This window comes from Bombus impatiens, unplaced genomic scaffold (genome assembly GCF_000188095.3).
Source record: "Bombus impatiens unplaced genomic scaffold, BIMP_2.2 scf_0142, whole genome shotgun sequence".
NCBI classification, from domain to species: domain Eukaryota; kingdom Metazoa; phylum Arthropoda; class Insecta; order Hymenoptera; family Apidae; genus Bombus; species Bombus impatiens.
The window spans coordinates 2,838,996-2,860,637 of record NT_176561.1 but is presented as its reverse complement, the minus strand read 5'-3'; the positions used below and the strand labels follow the sequence as shown (position 1 = coordinate 2,860,637).

Here is a 21,642-nt window from a genome sequence, read left to right as displayed (position 1 = left end):
CAGCGTCGGCGTCGGCGTCGGCGTCGGCGTCGGCGTCGGCGTCGACATCGAACAATCTTGTTCATCCACGGATTCGTTCGATTTCACTTCTACATCGATACCCGCATCTTCAGGTTGCGTCTTATCTTTCCCAAGTTTCAGACCCATACCGGAGATGCCTAATTGACCTTCGCCGTGTGAAAAGTTGTTCGAAGTCTCGACCGGAGCCTCACATAATTCTAGATTGATGAACACTTGGTTGTCGACGGATCGACGAGTAGCATCGCGTATTTCTTCGGTAGCCATTGAAGAATCGGCATCATTGTCGCGCTTCGTTGATCCGTTTTCCGATGTAGTTGACGACGACACTGTCGTCAACGCACCAATCGTTTTCGCTGATTCTATAGTCAATGCACCACCACTAACCGTTTCCGCTAAATCAGCCGAGGTAGAACCTTCTTGAGCTTCTAAACGACGATCCGGAGCCGAAGGCAATTCCATTTGGAGCGTTCAACCTGCGGTAAACAAGAAACACAGAAATTCATTAAACTTATACCACGTGCGATTATTAATAGTAAACAATATTTGCAAATGTTCGAAGAAAGACCACAAGTTAGGAAACGTATCTTATTCTCTGAACTTCATATTCGTTGCTGATGAATACGAGAAAGTAGATTCGACTGGATCGAAAAACGAATTTCCCCAGAAGTAGAGAAGATCCTCTAACGATGGACGTCACACCACCGGGATCAATTCATTGCTATATCATTCCGTGAAGCGAACTATTCTCGTTCCTAGTCATTTCAAGGTAATCATATTTTCCGCGTTGGCTCTTTTTCTCAAAATATCATAAGCAAAAGGACGAAGAGGAGGATGGAGGGATCAATAATCCGCGCGCCGATACCGCGCACCGGCAAACGGAGAAAGACACGACGTGACGCCAACGAAAAAGAGGAAATAAATCAATCATAAATGTTCTCCGTGATTTTGTCGCATCGCGTATCCAGAAACGTTTGCGAATGCTACGCGGTTATCCCCAAATCCGCGTGCTCTTTAATCTGTCGATATCTTTCTTATCACGGCACCAAATATAAAAGGGACTCTGCATATAATCCTGGCCGGAGATTATTGATTCAAAGCTGGCAGGAAAAGAGGGGTGGAATGGGGAAGGAGGGGGAGGTTTCTGTCTGCCTTCGGTTACCATGCGCACCTTGTACCCCTTATATACCAGAAAACTCCGCGACTAAACTAGGTGTAGAAGGGTTCTTTTCTTCCGTTATCTCTCCCTCTTTCGTCTTTTTTTTTTGTCTATTTGTATCTGTATTTTTTTCTTAATCCTGTTCGGTTTGATTTACTTTCGTTTCTTGTATTCTATTTTTACCTTCGAGCCGCACGATCTTCTGCCCCCTCCACGAACCTTCCGCACCACTCTGTCCTTTCGCGAAAACCGAACCTCCAAACACGAGGCTCGACCTCGACAATCCGTTATCACGGCAAAGCCTTTAAGTCGTTTCGCAACTCCAACTGTCTCCATTCTGTCCGCGAACTCGTCTGCCGTCCCTGAGATCCGAGCGATCGGCGCCCTCCATGGAGGACAACCGTATGGGCCTTGAGCAGGAGCAGAGCATTCAACAATGTCCGACTGCCCACGGGGCCTGCACGCAAATGGCCTTTTTCAGAGAAACGGCCAATCTTATCGGTGATTTTACAATAATTCTTGGAAAATTTTCAAATTCGAGAAACATTTACTGGAAGAACGTGCCACGGCAAATCACGCAGACGGATGCTGAAGATTCGATATCGTTGCGTTGAATGGTGTTCGATAATTCGAGACAAAGATTTTTCCAGGAGCGATGGTTGCAAAAAATACGAGTAGGAGATCGTGGAACTGGATACGTGTTCTTCGAGTACGAGCACCAAAAGATATATGACGATGATCGAGGCTGGTACGAACGAGATTAAACATGGAACGTTTTAGCAGGAAAACATCGTAACTCGGTGTAGTGCAACAGCACGGATCCGAAGAGCAAAAGCGGCTGTGCGAGACGAAAGAAGAGCTGAGCGGAGAAGCGGCTTTCTCGATGAGAGATTCAAAGCAAACGCGCGAGAGCAAAACAAACAGGAATAATATGTTCTCTGGTGTTGCGAAAACTAGGTGGACGTTCACGAACAGACTGACTGAATATTCCCAGGAACGAATTCGATAGAGAGAGAGAGAGAACCGGCCTCCTCTCTCATTTGATGATGATGATAGTACTCGGTGGCGAGAAAGCGAGGGAAATATGCCTCTAAGTGCGGACAGTATACTCGTAGAGAAGGAAGAAGCGAAGCGGAGGCGCGTGCGTCGCGTTCGACAGCTCGGAGCAGAGTGAGCGGAGCTGGCTCGACGCTGCGTCGATGACGATTCCGTTCGGCGCCGCTACTCGGTCACCTTCGGGACGCCTCGGTTCTCTCCTCCGCACTGGTGAAGGGTACACGCGTACTTTATACGTAGGAGTATGCGTGTTTGTGAATGTGTAATACAGTGTATGGTGCTACGAAACGCCGTGGTTCTCAACGGGCCGATCGAACGCAATTCAACTCTCCAAGCGATCAATCTTCGCCTCTATTTTCGGTCTTTTTCCAAAAATTCTCCCGTGGTGGTTGTAAATGTTCGAAACATGCACACCAATATTTATCCCTAACGGTAGTTAAAGGAAAACCTACGTGTCGACGGAACAATGGATTCAAGTGGGGAGAGTGATAGAGTTTTTCGAACGAGACCGCTCATTGATTACATCGGTGAAATTCCGTGGCCTTTCTAGAGTAATTCTATTTTCTGCGCACTCTTACACGCCACTAGCCGAGACACACAGCCATAGGTTACGCCTACGCGTACACACGCGTGTAAAATTAACGATCGGTATTATTAACTTTTCTAGATTAAATACATACTGCCTTTAGCCTTCTTCTTTTTTTAATTTAAACGGGTAAAGAAGCGGACATCAACCATAGTTCACGATAAAAAGTGGAATAGTTCAGCTACCGAGTAGGCTTTCGAATACGATCGAAGTAGTCGATCGAGTATTTCAACGAAGAACGAAGTATATATGTTACATTCATTATGAAACGCATGAGTAAAAATTAGAAAAGTAATTCACGAGAACGTGCGTCGTAGACACGTTCCGATTCAACTGTTAGACGATGCAGTTATTTAAATTAACCTCGTTACACTTGCTGGCGGACAGTCGTCGATTATCGAGTATCATCGGTGAAAAGCTTGGCTACAGTTCCCTTGCATGTGTAACATTGTATGCGGCGACATTTCCGAGCCTAGCTACAGAGAACTCTAGCCCACTGTATATCTCTTCTAAACCTTCGATACAAAAGTCCTTGCTTATAAACAGGAAATAGGAAGATCTGGCCGCGTGTAACTGCGAAGAATCGCCGCGTATTATCGATCCGAACGATTGACCAGCCTCCGTGAAACATCCAAGGTAATGCCCGTGTTTGTCCGAAGGACTACAATATAGCTCGTAATATAATGTCTCGACACGTTTAGAACCACAACAACTGATCGTTTTTAAATCGTGAAATAGTCGAGATCGATTTACAAAAACGACAATCATGAAAACCACTGATATAGAAGATATATTCACGGTATACCAAACAGGTTTCCATCGTTACATAAGTGAGTGTACACCAAGTGACTATATCATTCTTATCATTACCCTTGCATACTACTTTTTCCATCAGATTCGCCAAAGTGCACTCGACGATCCAGAAAACAAAGTCATGCACGAGGTTAAGTGCTTACTTATCATCGACCAGGCGTCGATTCTAATAGCGCAACGAACCGGTTCGTATACTAAAAATCTACTATTCAAACCAAATTTTACAAAGGTTAAACAGGACCCCAGTTTATCGTCACCTAAATATTCGCGCAACCATCCGGATGTTTGAAAATTCATACGCGTAACACGATCCTCCGGTTCTTGCTCCAACGTAATGCATTTTAAAAGTGGAAAGTCCTGCATAGGTGGCGCTGGTCGCAGAATTGGCGCGGTATTGTCTACGAGTACTCCAGCTCTCTCTTTCGCGATGTCTTTCTCCTTTTTCCTCTCTTCGTGCTCTCTCCCTCGCCCTCACTCCTTCTTTCTCCGCTTCACTTGCCTTTCTTCGTTTCTCACATTTATATTTTTCTTTCTCTTTGTCACACGCACACAGAGAGACGAGTTTCTCTCACGGATGAGGTTCAACGAACGAGAGAGCGTGGCGCTTGCGCGGGGCTGCACGACTGCCGTAATTGTCGCTACGCTGCGAAAGTAGAAGGCGTACAGCGACAACCCTGTGCTCGTCTCCTTTCAGTCTTTCTCTCTGTTTTTTCCTCCCCCGATCTCTCCTTTTTTTTCTTATTCCTTCTTCTTCATTTTTCCTTTTTTCAGCAAGAAAGTAATGGTACATTCATGCCGCGACAAAATATCAAAAAACGACCGAAAGAGATCTCCCGACCCTACGCGGCCTAACACTCGCGTTATATGTTCTTCCTCTCGATGGCTTCCACACGAATTTTTCACCTCTGCATTAACCTACAGAAAAGGAACCCGGAGAGTCGACCGGTTACCACAGTACTTCAATACTCGTCACTTTCCAGATGCCGTAATAAATGTTACGTCAAAACATTTTCTTAATGCTTTTGCTATAACTAGATTGCGAATGTTTATGCATTTATGAAAAATTTCAGTGCGCAAATATACAAAATATCCAAAACAAGGTACTCGTTGTAATATTTAAGATGAAACACGTTTATATTTATTTCCTCCCTAAATTATAGGACGCACAGACTGCGACGTCGTTGATATTGAATGAGATAGAATGGAAATGAATCAAGCGTTGAAGAGTAAGCTAACTATATGAGGACAGCCCTGATTTACTGAAAAGGTCACTCGGATAATCCTTTAATTACACGCGATCGCGAACAGCGCTATTCCAAAAAGACGAAACACGATCCGGTATGCTTTCAATTAAACTTCATTGAAATTTTACGTCACGTTGCGCGACGCTAAACGTTTCAACGTATCGCGATAAACGACCGAACGATTTGTTACGTAAGCACATAATTGAGCAGCGCTGAAGTTAGCCCGTGTTCGATTTCTTTTCCACCCGTGTGCTCTGTTGTCGTTTGGATTGAATATCAAGGTCGCGTTCTTGAGCCACATCGCGAAATTCTGCACGTCTCCTGAACGATGTTTACCCATCCTCATGCACACTAGAGTGTGCATACGTCGCGACTCGTAAGCGTACGCGCGACGAACAGGTGCGTGGCAAACCATAAACGTACATATACGAGTTATAAAGATTGACGTTGCAATCATAGCGCTTTCCTGATCGAACATCTAATCTTCGTTATTTTTATTCCCGTTTCATCGTTGAAGTTTCCTCTAATGACTAAATAATTCGCTTGGTACCACGGAGGTGCGTAAGCTGCATTGTTAATGAGATCTGGGAAGACAGTTTTGTTGAATGACCAACCAGTTTATCAAACTACGCTTTACCTATCCAACTCTATGTATACGCTAAGTCCATTTGTTTCCGTAAGGTTTTCTGACGCTTTCTATAAGCAACATCTGACTAAAGTGCAGAGGGCAGAGTTCGTCCAAGTTGATTATCAATACCCGTTCCCTTTCCTACGGTATCATATATACATATATCTACCAGAATTTACACTGGAGATCGGACTAGATTTTGAATTTCTGGAGACAGTCCGCTGATTCACAATTTGAGTTTCTCCCGTACAACTTGATAAGCTATTTTCTATTTAGTTGTACTTCGTGTAAACTAGCATCGAGGAATAAATACACTATATCCGATCTCGTATTCTCTTATCTGGTACACAGCACAGAATGTAGTTTCAGAAGTGGGACGCCCAATGTGCGAAATCTCAGTTTTACGCTGAGCGTAGGTACGTAAGTGCAATGTGACAAAGAAGGAACGTTCTCCAATCTGCCGTTTAGTCACCAAGTAGAAAAACTATGAACTACCATACGAGATACGCAACGATCTTCCTTATATTTGAATTGTTTTTCTTAAGCACTTAGAATCGCGGCTCTTTAGCTGTTTTAAACAAAACATCAGTTTCTTTGAAGCCGTCTGTCAGGAGTTCGATTAACTCTCTTCGCTGGAAGCCAACATGTAGAAAATTGCCTAACGTCAGTGGCCCTTGTCCCCGCGTCGGAGACGATGTAGATTTTCAGCAAGTGAAGACATTCAAAAGAGACAGTTTGATCGGGCCTTGTTACGAATTTTCATGAAAAAGAACCGAAAACGCGGCTTGGCCCCAGGTACCGCCGGCTTTTCTAAACTCTACAGCGGCAAAGAACCAAGGTGGGGGCAGAACGAGGGACCGAGACGAGGCATATTAAAACGGCGTGGGGGCGAGCGAAACGCGAGACCAAAGCAGTTTTACAACACCGGCAGACGCTGCGATATTGCTCCGTCGTGCTTTCTGCTTTCTGGGAAAGGTCCGAAGCTCTCTCTCTCTCTCTCCCCACTCTCTCATTTTCTCTTTCCCCTACCCTCCATTCTCTCCCCGCTACACCCCGCCTCTCTTTCACCTACACGTCTGCACAACTTTGAACACGACCTACACGAACACTACCTCTTTCTACCAGTACTTCGTACACACTCTCATATCCATACCTCTATCTCTCTTTCCTTTCTTCCTCTCTTCCTCACTACCCCATTCTCATCAGTAGTATTTCTCCCTCTTTCTTCCCCCCTATTCCCCTGATCTATCAACACCACCTATCCTTCTCTCTCGCAAGATACTCACACAAATTCCACGCTTTTATATCCGTGTCTCGCTCGATCTTTCAGTTACCCCCATCTAACCCTCACTCGCTTACACCCACGCCAGTCTTTACCATCTGTCTCTTTCTATAACGAAGGCTGGTAGTATCTATCTCTATCCACATTTCGTTCTCTCTCTTCAATCGCATCTCCTGCTCTATCTCCATTTCTACCCAGCTTCGCCGGTACCGTTTTCTCATATTCTCTCTGCGCGCGCCACTATGGCGCATCACTATAGGAAGATATAGTGCGGGCCCGACTACACTGCACGCAACTATACAACGTATAGTAGTACGGCGCAACGCGGCAACGAAAGACAAGGCCGTACCACTCGCGGCGAACGGAGGATACGAAAACAGTTTCACACGACCGACGCCAATGGTCTACGTACCACCATTATGATAGCTCGACAGAGTAAATAATATCGTGGGTATTCATTAATCAAGTAAGTGAACCTTGATGCGGAACGTAACACGCATCGAGCGAATTTTTCAAGGGTCGAAAATGTATTTCTTTTTCTCGTCTCCCTTCGCCGATCTATGTGTCGTGTTGCACTACTGACGCGCAACACTCGCGGGAAACGTAGCAACCAAACCACCCGCTCGAGTATACCAGTTGCTAATTCGTTTTGCTCATGGCCCCTTTTTGCAAAAGAGAATCACAAATCGAGGCGTATATACATATTTGTTCGCATATTTCAGAAACATAGCGAAGTAACGTATACCGCTGCTTTCTACGTGCATCAGCATAAACGGGTGTTCACGGAAATATATACCCATTGTACCATCGCGAAATCGATGTGTGCGTGAAGAGGGTTAGCATCCTACACGATTGAAGAACGCGTCGTGCTACGGAGACACACGCTATGTGTCGATGTGTGCGTGCCTCTTACACAACGTAAACGCGCGGTAGTGTAGGTTGCTTTGGCATAATAAGAGCGAGGGAGCGGAATATAATGCAACCTCCTGCGCTCAGTGGCCTCCCTGGAAGCTGTGGAATGTACCACCCACCCTGCCCTCCCATTCTATACAACGGAGAGAAGAGTCGTGCGGCGTTGGTCGTTGTAAACACTTCGTCGGACTATTAATACTAAAAATCTCGAATCAGTACGAGACGTTACTCTGTGATACTAACTAACTGGAGTTTTATAGGTCGTTACACGGGGGTTGAAATTATTTTTAATAGGCTATTTTCGTCCCCTGATTCACTCTCTCTAATCTTCTAATTATAGGAATTTTCTTCTTTTCTATTCTTAGTCAGATGCACATTTGAATATTGAAGGTGTTACGGCCAATATCAATGGACAAAAATTAATTTTATCAATCGTGACACGCTAATCAATCATGATTACATATCGACACTTCGTCCAGACTCAATTCCGTCAATTACTCGAGCGAGCTATTCGCCAACGGCATCGAGAACTTCACAATAACTGTGAGTTGCACGCTCGGTCATTCATTTCGCATCTTGTTGATAAGTGGAACTCTGATTCGTCGCACACGACAACATGCGCCATTCGTGCGGGCGCGTGCCCATATAAACTGTAACGTATCGGCCATTGTTGCGTGCTCCGGATACATTGTCTCGCGGATTGCTTCGCATCTTCGTCGATAGTCTTTTCAGCATCTAAACTTTAGTGCCATAATTTTTATCGGTAGAACGTGTCGACCGGTTTTATCTGAGGAGCAGTAACACGACCGCACTAAAGAATATATTCAGTGAACAACGAATGACGAACCACGATGCTCGTTAAGATTATCGTTTTTCGTCTAATATTTTTAATTAAAAATCAGAAAAATATACTCTTAAAAGCATGCACGATTAATAACGTCGAATAATCGTTACATCGCAAACAAACATTCATGCGTACCTATAGCTGTTACCATCAGCAAATGTGTGTATATGTATTTCTTTCTTCGTTTTCCGAGAAAAAAGAAGAAACAAGGCAGAGAAAGAGAAGGAAGAAGGGGAGGAAAAAATCTGACAAGAAGCAACACGACCACGACGATGTTAAAGGACAAGAGTGGAAAAAGAGAGGGCGGGTGGTGGTAGCGAATAGACGAACGAACCTATGGATATTTTGCGAGGGTGCGAAAGAGATGGAGGGTGAGCTGCGGGGGTGTATATTGGGACTTGTAAATGGGGGTGGGAGGTTCCACCTCCAGCCGAATCGATCCCACCGCAGTGTAGCACTATAGCAGTCCACGTGCATACATACCATGGACTTCTCTCTCTCTCACTCTCTCTCTCTCTCTCTCTCTTTCTCTCTCGCTATTTAGTTCTCCTTCTTCCCTCGTTCTCTACCCCGTTCGTTCCTTCACCCTCGTATTTTCTCTCGTATACTCTCCACACTCGTTGCACTACACCGTAACAAACCGACGCAGCTGCGCCAGTGCGCGTTCGACCGAGTGCAACCGGAACAGGAATTCTGGATGCTGAATGAAACTTTTTTTTAATGATCGTGATTAATACGTTGACACTGTTTCAACGGGCACGATGCGGGGGTGGTCGTGAACTTTTACCGATTCCGTGTGGGTGACGTTCCGCGATGTGAGACGTACAACGTCAGGTTCTGGACCAAGCACCGCTCAAGCGAATGAAACATAGCCCTGTGGACGTTGATGGATTCGCGAACCAGCATCAAAGGATACTAAATCTCTATTATCTGCTCCCGGCAAAGATGATTCCGTTCCGGGACCATCGTGAATTCCGCCTGATCGCCTCCGTTTTCCAAAATTTTGTATACACCACCATATCTCACATTATTGGCGACTCATTGAAACGTTCCAAATTTATGTCAGCATCGTAACTTACACTACCGATCATAAGCATTAACACATTCCGTACAATCGAAATAATATTATCCATTAATAATAAATCCACGATAGTTGTTATTATAAATTTGTTATTTCCTTTGCATCGTATGTGTCTTGTAATAAAAAGACTAAATAAAATTTATTAGCGATACAACTATAGTATTCTATACTATACAAAAGTAAACAGTAGAACAATATTCAGAACGCTCCTGTTAAATTTATGTATCAATTTTTATGTTTCGAGCAGGTTGAACTACACGATAAGTGGGACTATCGGTTAACGCGAAAACCAAGAAATACAGGCAGGTTATTATAAATCGATAAACGCAACGCTATGGTATATCCTCGTGCGCTGATTGGACATCCTGTACGAGGATTACTGACACGTTCATTCAATTCGTAGTACGTACTACTCGCGCTCAGCCGATGACTGCAGTCACAGAATGCGCGTATATGGGTGCTGCAAATCGAACGCGTAGGTGGAGGAGGGATGAGGATGGAGGAAAGGGAGGAGAGGAGGTGTGGGAAGATAACGGGCATGGAGTATTATTACGTGTGTCGTGGTACACAATCGACATACACATTCTGCTATGTAGAGCGCAGGTTGCACGGGTTGTACCCAACAATTTGTCGGGGGTACGGAATCGTGAAAATTTGAAAGGAACCAAGAGAGAAAGTAGCCGGATTTCGACGGTCAACAACAACCACGTTTCTTTCCCACAGAACGATTCCACAACACGAAAAAAAACACACAGAGACTGTCCTTGTTTCTCGTTAACGAAAAAAAGCAAGGAGAGCCATGTTTCAACGCGAGAAGATGAAGTTTTTAAAAGGAGGAATGTGTTACGTTGACGACCCGTTTCTGATAATGAGACGACAAAGAAGTAAATCAAGGTTTATGAACGCTTAGAACACTTCATGCGATAAGGTCCCAGTGTCTTGTATAAATAAGGAGTTAATGGCCAGTTATGATTCAAGTTCACGCACAAGTGTTCCCTAATTACATTCTCACGTCCATATTTTCCTGTAAAGCCATGCTCTCGGTACGGATTATACGGAACGTTAACACGAGCTAAACACGAAGCTGGCACTATGTTAGCCGGTATAGCGGCCATACCCGTCGCTCATTGTACTCGGTTCAATAGACGAGACTATAGGTTTCTCGTACCACCGATGTATGCGTTACACATGCGTGTGTATATACATATCGGCGTGCGTGTTCACGTATCAGAGTATTAGAGCTTATATGGGACCCTTCAGTCACATTTAACTGCGATGCAATTTGCAATTTACTATATTTTAATGGAAACCTAACAGATATCGTTGTTTAAGATAACATTTTAAAACGTTTTTACTATCAATTCAATCAAAATTTCTTGCAAAGTTTTGCAGACGGAAATACACACAAAGAATTTTATTATTATATGAGAAATTAAATATCAATTTAACCAATATACATTTTGACATCGATTGAACGGATTTGTGAAAAAATGATACAATTAAAACTTTTCTCGTGACAAGTCCCTTTCAGCCGCTTAACAACTCTAAACTTCGATGCCAAAAACAATAACTCACAGAAAGACCTATCGTGGCCAATTCACAAAAAAAAGGGGAGGAAAAAAAGGCTAAAGCAGAAACCACTGAACCATGTATCACAGGCAGATATTGCAAGGTGATCGAATCATCCATCGACCGATGCACTCTGGATGCATCGCCATATGCGCGTGTATGTGAGCGTGGATCGTGGGCGGCGGACACATGCATCGTCGATTGACGTAGGCATGCAAATGCTCGACAGACTGAGACAGACCCAAGAGAGACGGCCACAGTGACCGGAAGACATGGACAGGAAAAAACTTACTTTATTCGTTAACCTGTTCACGAAGGAAAGATTCATTCAACCCGTTACGACCGATTGTTTTGCCGCACTTGTCGGTAGACGACCGTTTTGAAGTGACTGTTGCAACGGCTTCCTCTAATTATTGCGTAATTAGTACTCATTTGTTGCACATAAAGTAGAATTTTTATCGTTTCTAACGGAAACCACACAGTGTAAAGTATCTTCATATTGTTTCTAAAGAGTTAAGTGTCAGCGTTTATCTCGCAAGATGTGGCACGGTTTGAGTGAAATTTCGTGTCACCACTGTCACCAGAAGCTCGAGCCAGCTGTGCAAAGCAAGCAGAGGGGCTAATTGAAGTTATTTGAAAAAGCCGCGACTTTTTGTAGGAAGTATAGACCTAAAGTCTATTCTAAGGATATAAAAAACTTTCAGGAATGGCTTGTAGTTGTTTTAAGACCGTATTCACGCAACATATTTCTGTATTCAAGTGCAGGAGATCAGCCACCTAAAAGAGAATCACGATACGGAAATAAATTTTGAAAATGTCATTATCTGAAGTGTCGAAAAATTTCACGGTAATTTTTGTTTCGAGCTCTTCGATAGTAGCATGAAACAAAATCCTAACTTAACGATGATCGTTTAGTTCGAGAAAGTGGTTCATTGTAATTGGTTAACTTTAATAGCTCCGCGAGAAATGTATCGTCCAAGAAAAACGAGCAAGGGAAATACGTATTAGCAGCATTGAACGTTAAAAATAACATCGACCATCGATCGCGATGATCTGAATATCGCTTGTTATGAAACCAACCAGGATGTTTAAGGAATAATAAAATTCATTCGAATAATCTTTTTATTCCTTTATCATCAGGCTCAGGGTGAAAGAAGAAGAAGAAGAAGAAGAAAAAGAAGAAGCAACATCCCTCGACGAAAGAGTCAGTCCATGAAATGAACTCCTGGTTAACGGGATCATACTGGCGAGGCCAGCTCTGTGTCTTTACCTCCTCGATCGCAGACGTCCCTCGTTTTCCTCCTTCCCTTCTTAAATAGACTCTGTTCTTTCTACTTATCTGTCGCAATTTGCCGTTGTCTCTGTGCCTTTTCAGACTTCCAATGATTACAAGTATCTTGGCATCGATCGTTTGGCAAATTGAGTTCCAGATGCTCGAATTAGAAAATTTAAGTTAGAAATAATTTACTTCTTAGAATCATTTTAACTACGAGCTACACTATATAATTATTATTTAAAGTTCTATCTCTCTAGTTAGTTTTGTTAATTAGAAATGTCCCTATTTCTTTTCTGTGGGAAAACACGCGCACTATAGTCGTATTTCTCGTACACAGGAATAACTATTTTCCATATCCACTTGCTCGTCACTGCTTTACCCGTGTCGATCGCCCCTCGAGGGTCTTCTTCGGGGTTGAAGCCGCTTGCAAGATTTCCGATATCCGTCAGGCTTACATAAAATCGAACAAAACAGCCGGGGAAAGACGTCAAGCTTCTGTTATTCGATAAAAACTTCACCTTCGTCTGAAATATGCGACCGCCTTCTTGCTTAATTAGATTGCCATTCGAACTAGACCATCGCCACTAGCTTGTCTCTATTTTATTTATATTAAGTACAATACACTCGCTAGACAATAATATTAGTGAATAGATCAACGACTGTACTAGTGTCGATCTCCTTCATTTATTTATCTTAGGTTTGCCTATTGGAACTTAATCTTGCATCAAATACGAGATTATTAACAACACTGTGAGAAAATGTACTACGATAGCTCACGAAGATATTGCAATGAAACTAATAACGTCCAACACAAAGATGAACAACACAAAATTATTGGACCTAATACTTGGTTTCCTCTGAATAATATGGTCATTTATGGATGTTTACGGTATGCAGAAAAAAAGAATTCATTCTTCCGTTGCTTGAAACAATTATTTCAATTTTTCTTTTAATATTCAATGTTTTCATTCGCGGGTAAACAACGATACGATGATAGAAAATATGCGAGGAGCTTTCTGCGGAATAAGATAAATGTTCTGGAATATTTTCCTCGTGCCATGTCTCGTACCATTTTGTCGAAGAATTTTCCAAGGAACTGCAATTTTCATCTTCAATAGGAGGCTGCGTTTGAAGTATGGAACGTAAATACATTGGTCGATATCAGAGAGAAGTTCGTTAAGTCCACCCCTGATTTATATCAGTACTTAAGAGAACACTCTCAACCCGTAGGCCAACCCCTAATGAAAGTTGTTCCCCTGTTGTATATACACATTTACACGAGGAAAATTTTCGACTGTCGCGATTCGCCGGATCGATAAGCGTCAAGTGCAGCGGATCGATCGCTAAGTAAATTACCTACTTACAAATTTAGCAACACTGCCCCGTTCTAATCCCGTGATTCGATTGCTACAAATATTCAATATAGTTTGCTCGATTCTGTTAGCCAAAAATGATCTTCCCTTTGGAAAAATGTAAAATTTGCATTTTTCTTGATACAAGAAAGTTGACTGGAAAGTTTCTATTTCGAGAAAGTCGTTCAGGAGCTTGAGAAAGTTTAACAAGAGAACTGCGATTAAAAGGAGGATTAAATTATTCAGAGACTCGATCCATTAACTTCATTTTCTGAATGTTTCTTAATTTTATGTGTGATTAATTTCTAATTTTGAAGCAGGTGCAAAAGAGATAAATATATAATAATCGCCTTTCAGTCTCGATAAAAATAGTGTTAAAAGTAGTCGATAGTGTTAAAAGTAGTCACACGCTTTTAATAATTGCAGAAACAAAAGATCTAAGTCTCGTCATATCGATAGATGTAATAGTTGAAGCGTTAAATTGGTCCGTAGAAAGAATAGAGACCACAGAGAATCAACGATCACAAAATACAACGTGTTGCAAACATCTAACTCGAGGTAACATTTATACCGTCTTATTTTAAACTTTCTTCTCTGCCCAATTCGCACTGCCAATTTGCCACAATCGACCCCACGATATAGCAAAAACACAAGCATCTTACTTACAGTAAAGATATCGTTAGACATCTAGGACTGCTTTCCCCGTATCTCACTTCGGAATTGCGGCATCCTATACAGATCGTCCCAGATTCTGGAATCGTCCGGTATACTTCAAAACTCTGCTATTTTCCAAGCGAAAACGCTACCTCTGAAACGCATCCACGATCGATCGACCTACGTTTCATCGAGCGATCGCAAGATGGGCGTAGGACCATCTCTTCATGGACCAGAATAGCGTCGGGTCTGACGTCATGTAGAATGTAGACGTAGTAGGACCAACGACACACGGCCTGGATGACGAAGAATGAAAATATCGTGGCTGCTCGTCAAGCTCGCGTTACACACGCCACATGCACATGCATATGTCGACGCGCGCGCATTCACAATTCGTGCAACGCACGCGCATACATGTGCATGTATAGGGTGGTTATCAGGATACTGATTAATAATAATACATAATAATCCTAAGATAAGAACAGATTGCATCATTTTGATACCTATACAAAAAGCATGATTCATTGTGTCCAACATTCTTAAAGCTCGTTCGCATCGATTCAAATAATATGAAACTCCTTCATCAAAGGACATGCTCTGGTCTCTTGATTGGAAAGATTCTTTCAAGTTTCTATTCCAACTCTCGTTTAATCCTGTTACTTCGAGAAGAAAAGTTCTTAATTGTACTGAATATTACAACATGGTTTGATTCGTCGCTACTACGTGATTTTAGATTGAAATTTATAACGATTAAAATCAAGTAATATCTTGCCGAGCACCCAGTAGGTACGTGTCGTTGCAACTCGTTAGCGTCGCGACGTGCGAGCGTGAGGTATTCGTAATGTTTCACGAGAATGACGTCATTCTCGCGGGCACGCGCACTGGATGCACATTCTCCGAGCAAAAACCCCGCGGATTCGCCGCCAAAACAAACCAGATGAACCTTCGCGGTTTGCCAGCTCCCCCCCATTGTTTGCCGCGTTGCTTAATATACTCCTTTTTTATGCAGAACAAGGATCACGCATTAACTGAGATACAGGTTTCAAAGATTGCGTTCTGAACGTTGGGTCAACTTAATATACATTAGGTGACAACCGGTCGCATTGATATCAACTGTTATATACCAACAATTATGGTTCACTTTTTATATCAACTATGTGCATAAATCATTATGAGCGTCGTACAGATTGAAAATAAGCCAGGACAATGTAGGGCATACTTTGTTCGGTACAGTCATTGGAAAGTGTATTTCTCTTAGAAAACTTTCGTAGAATATCCGCACCGGCCCCGAATTTACTGCAGATAGAGTTGGGAAAGTAATTTCTACGCAATAAAACGCTACAAGTGGATCCGGCCGTAACTTTTCCGCCGCTATGGAAGGCCACCACCTGGGTGGGTTCCGATCGTTGGATAATTCGCGATAAAAGGGGAAATCTAATTAAACTTCGTCCCCGATACCGATAATACCGGTCATCTCCGATGTCGTTGTCAATCGGCGAAAATGCAATTTGATCTAGATGAGCGAGAAAAAAATGCACTAAAAAAAAAGTGATCGAACCACTTTGGTGATCAAAGGAGAAAACAGGCCTGACCCAGTTTTCGCGATTGCGGTTACCTCCGTATGAAGGAACTTGCAATAACTCGTCCTTCTGCCGTCTCCTGCAATCTTAAATCCACTGACTTTCCCATGTCCCTTCTTTTCTTCCCCCTTTGCGATCACCTTCTTACGCGTGCCACGTGCACCAACGATAAAAACGTGCAACCAAGTGTATGGAATCGTGTGCTTGATCAAAAATAGACGCGGCATGAGGAGAATTAATGACAATACAATTAGCGACGGTGCTGGAATCTTAGGATGGAAAGGCAGTTTTTTCATTTAGAAGACATTAGTCTTTAGCCGTTGATAAATTGAAGATTTTTTGTGAGTAGAATTCTATGGAACTTTGAAATTACTCTATCATAAGATAAAAGAAAATACGAACGTCCTGATGATCTTCACACGGAGATATTTCTTGAAAATACGATTAATTGTCATTCTGAGATCAATAAATAAATGATCTATAACGTGCAGATAGCACTGTAAGTGTGATATTTCAACAGCGGATACTCGATATTTTAATGGTTAAATTCCAACGTTAATTCGAGGATTTAATTACGTCGATTTTTCTAGCTGGAAATTGAATTATTAATAGCTAATTAAACGATGAACGATAGGTTTTTGCCGGACGTGAAAGTATCCTAGACGACCGGTAAGGTAGAATGCAAGTAGAACGAACGCACGAGCGCGGCCTGTTGCAAAATCATCCTGAGATTGCTAGGTCCGACTGGCTGGCCGAGCATTGCAAGAGTTTCACAACGGCCATTGTTAGATAGAACGATGTCGAAACCGCATCAATTTTAGAGGAAACGGGGACGAAATGGAAGACAGCAGTTCCGAGGTAACCTCACCTGCGTCTCGCTGTAACGACCTTCGAAACGGCCTTGATAAAATTTGGAAATATCGTCAGAGTTAACAGAACGGTGGCTCGATATTTGTTGCCATTTTTTAACATTTTGCGATTGTTCGTTGTCATGTTCGTAAAAGACTAGATCCTAAGTCTTATAGTGCCGTCTGTAAATATCATAGTATGAGTACTCTAATGTAGATATTTTATATATTCTTATATATTACGTACACAATATACGTTTTAACATATTTAAGTTTCTAATGAATACATAAACATCCATAGTCTATTAATAATTGGAAGTAACATTTACTAAAACAGAACAATAATTTACCGTTTATTAATTTGAAGTGATATCAGAAAAAGCCCAAAGTCACTAAGCTACAAGTAGTATGGTCCAGCGTATACTCAGACAAAACTAGAAAGTATAATTTAGTCACTTGTAAATTGAAACGAGTATCAAAACAGACGATATCGTGGCAGGATAACATAAAACAGAAGACAAGTCCACCCTCTGTGGTAAGTGTCCTCCAGCGTTAAATTCATTGCCTCTCATAACATTCGAATTCATGAAGTGAAACACGATAACGGATTTCCATATAGACTGGGCGACGCGTACGAGCATTGTGTCGCACGAAGGACAAAGCGGAGGGTGGAAACTAAAAACGGATCTATACGTTCCATTGGAATGGGACGCCAATAGAAACTTCGCCTAAGAACTTACGAAAACTTTGCTGTCGTTCTTCGTGTCCGTGCACTTACCAGTGTAAGCTGGATCAAAAGAACCGGTGGACGACTTTATGCAATCTTTTCGATAGCATTCGTTCCGGATATTTTGATTGTACGTTAAGTCTTTGACCCTACAACTTCAATCCACTTGGGACTTTGTAAATTGTTTCGTAGATACGAGCGTTTCCTTTATAGAATTTATACGGATTAAAAATTGCTGGAGTCAGTTACTATAGTTACGAGATAAATTCGAAGGTTTTATTACGTTACAATTTCTTGTTATTTAGATTATATTTTGCATTTCTACAACAAGTCGGTCTTTACGATAAATATAGCCATGCGTGCTATTATGTAAACTCCTTCTCCACCTACTCTCGATCAAGTCAAATCGGCTCCACCTTACCAATCATGTTCTTCCTACTGCATTTTACCATTTCAGAATCGAGGAACGTGTCATACGTTAAGATACGCAATTTTTAATAACGAGTACAATTTAAGTCAATTGGTTGTCATAATATTATGTTATTGGTTTGTTGCGTAATATCATAAATTTTTCAATCATCTCTAATAAGCTTGTATCTTAAGATTTAACAAGTTTCTCAACCATATAAGTATATTAAGATACTCTCTTCTAGCCGTCAAGTAGCCATCGAAATTAAAAAATCAACAAAAGTGATTTTTATCGTGCTTCACCGTATGGTTGCTGATTACAAATCAAAAATACACGATGTTCTTGGAAATTAAAACTTCTGAATTGGCCACTCTCACAGTATTATCCCTTTCTCTCAATGTTTACCTCGAGGTGTACGGAAACCTATAATTCGTGTTGGATGGAAGAGCGCCAGAAACGACGGAATGGAGTAGAAACTGAGGATTCACGAGGCGTCCGGACGCCGCGCATCAATAGCACATCCATTGGTGTTCGTGATAACGCGTTGAACGACGAATCAACGTAATAGGTGGCCTCTCGATTTCCCCTGGAACTGACCATTCCTAATTCCACAGTTTTACCGTGGATCGCGGTTAATCTCCGCTAGACTTCACTTTCCCCATTTTCGGTTTCCACGGAGCGCAAAAAGGGACGAAAGCCACCGTTCGATCCGATCGATTTGAAGAATAAACGATTAAACTGCATTTGTGGAATTCGCTAATGACCATCGCTTGTTCTGCTTGTTTGCTCAAGCGCTAGAGGAGCGTTGGTTAATTCGACAAGTTCAACGTTTTGATTCTTCGCTAACGTCCTATTAGCTCAACTAATTAAAGTAATATCGTACTATAGAAATAAAAGTTATATATTAATATAGATGCTAAATTTATTGGACATTTATAAAACTCATCTAAATGTCAATAAAAATTCATAAAAAATGAGCGTTAACCCTCTGATTCCATCTGCTAAAACGAAGCGTTTCTGATTGTACGTTGTACTTACAATTAGTCAATACGCTTTGAGCATACACAACGACATTATATTTAATAAGCAATATTTCATTTTGATTCTTCGAGCATTTTGTTTGATTATATTATTAAAATTTGTTCAATAAAAATTCATTCTAACTACTAACAAATCCATATAATATTTGAGGGACATTCGACATTTTTGAAACAGCAACAAAGGGTTAAATCGGTGGGAAACATATCACAAGAAGAGATGAGAGGAACATTCAGAAACAAAAGTACCGTTTTATGAGGTAACATTGAACTGTCTAGTAACAAGTGCATGGATTGAAGGCTATCGCGCGATAAACGCGACGGTTCACAAATCCATGGCTCAACCTCAGTCAATCCATCTGTTTCGTCGGGTGAATCCTTGCGTAGCCCGGAACCTACCCCTCGGTCGAGGCGGCCACTCGCCACGTCAACACAATTAGTTGGATCACAATAATCCTAAGGAACTGTCATAAAACTTTTTCATTTACCGTTAAGACCGTTAAGTGCCATAACATATGCTCGGATCATGAGGTTCCTTATGGTTATTGCTCCATTAGGTAAAAATTGGGGAAACTTGGTTTTTCCCATGTTTCCCGGGATTCCAACCAAGTGACGTGTGGTGGGGCGTTCACCACTGAACAAGTGATTTTCTTTACAACAGTATCGTCACCAGACTTCACGGGATCTACGACTACAGATCTCTCTGTCGATATCTCTAGACTAATTCACCGACTTTAGAACAGTCAACATCTCTTTACCGGATTTACACCCTTCAATCATTCACCTACTCACTTATATCTACGCACCAGCGTAACTATCTTCTCTACAAAGTTGTTGAAAATATATAATATTATAATCTGTTAAACTCAGTGTTATACTCATTGATCCATCCCTATTATCCTAATCGAAATAGGAGGTCGACCTGTTCGTGGCGTCGATCATTCTAATTGTAACGGGAATTTACGATTTCCGTTGACGCGCTTCCTCGCGATCGGTCGAATAAACATGTTGGAATCGAAAAAGTCGGATCAAGGGGAGTCATGTTATCAAGAGCCCTTCACGTCTGATGGCTAACCAATGGTTCATAACCCTAACCTATCCTAATCTGTCTTTACCGCGGGGAGGTTAACCCGTGACCACGAGGTCAGCACTGGCCAGCGTCCGTTTACACCCCGTAGGGACCGAACGGACAAATGACGGTAAACAAACTCGTGGTCCTCTTCCGGACGCCACTTGGTGTTAACAAGAAAACCAGGAAAACTCCGCTGGAAGAATGGAGTAGCGGTCAAGTAAAATGAATAGCTTTCAACTTGAATGGGGGAAGATATTTCACCGAAGAATCTGCAACGTGGAAGAAACACTCGTGGAATGTCTGAATCGTCCGAATAAGTTGCGACACTAGACACGTCCAAACGATTTTAGAGATGTTTGATATAACGTTCGCCATTTTTGGATGATCGATAACCTTATTCGCATTAAAATTATTTTACTTTTTGGTCCTTAATAAGTTAAGGAAGAGGGAAAGACCTCGAGATATAACATCATGTATAAGTCACAGGACATTTAGTATACTTAGAGTAGGAAATCGATGCCATGATTAAAAAATGAAACTAATACTTCTTAGCTATATGTATCATAAGAAAATGTAATAATAAGGAGATTTTATCTACAATTAGATAAAATCTATGGACAGGATTTATAGTGATAATTTTTGGCACCTCCGCAAACAGGCAAATAAAAAAGAAAGTAAGAAAAAGAAGGAGAGGTTTCATGGCCACTACTTTAAGTATAATATTTATGTCATAGCTACAGCAATGGAAATAATATCGGTTGCTTGACAACGCTCTATTTAAGAGATCGAGATTTTCTACTTTATCTGTATCGCCTACCATTTCTTCGATCTCACTACATATTCTGTAACTATCACGTATTAAATACCTCTCTGGCAAACCACACACGCTTTTTCCCTCTTTCTTCGAGCTCACCTCTTCATTTCAACCCCTAAAGCCACTCTTAGTCTTTTTCGTAGCTTCAAACAAGATGACGAATGATCGACGCTGGATTCAAAGATAACAAGAGTCAAAAAACAGAGAGAAGAGATTCGTTGAATAGGGATGAAGTGAGAGGGGAGAGGGGATCAAGAAAGAAAGGAGAAGCGAAAGCAGTGTAGCAAGCCAGAACCGAGTAAGAAAAGAGATTTTTCTCTTCTGTGTTTCTCAAATCTATGTATGCATCTGTATCTCTGTGTTCGACACTGAAAAGAGAGAAATGGTAAAGAGATAGAGATAGGTGGGGGAGGGAGGGAGTAGAGAGAGAGAGCAATAATGTGTGGTGGAGGAGAGACGAAAAGGACGGTAGAACAAGAGGGGAGGGATCAATGCCGGTTGCCAGGGCAACCACGGCACCTGATCTTCATCCATCCTGGACCATACTTCTCAGTCCTGCCCCGTTCACGAGAACGAACTGGGACGAAGTGTCCTCCAGGATACCTGGACTGATTTCCAAAGGTTATATCGTGTCCAGATTGAAACCTAAACGGGGGAACGCAGGACGTCAACCTTATCCAA

At 42.0% G+C, this 21,642-nt stretch overlaps 1 protein-coding gene across 9 annotated transcripts in view; it reads right to left on the bottom strand.

Moving 5' to 3' along the window:
• The window catches only part of LOC100747005, a 34,575-nt gene that overhangs the window by 7,170 nt on the left and 5,763 nt on the right, over positions 1-21,642 (bottom strand). For 2 of the 9 annotated variants that reach the window (XM_012382095.3, XM_033319217.1), the window contains exons 1-2: positions 1,190-2,357; positions 7-494 (exon numbers count right to left, since the gene is read on the bottom strand). In XM_012382095.3, coding sequence (XP_012237518.1) covers positions 7-480 — 474 coding nt within the window. In that variant the 5' untranslated portion in view covers positions 481-494; positions 1,190-2,357. Of the gene's footprint in view, positions 1-6; positions 495-1,189; positions 2,358-11,316; positions 11,324-11,773; positions 11,784-14,486; positions 14,716-21,642 lie in introns of those variants that run through there. The other 7 variants (XM_012382092.3, XM_012382093.3, XM_012382094.3 and 4 more) reach the window with 6 other exon arrangements.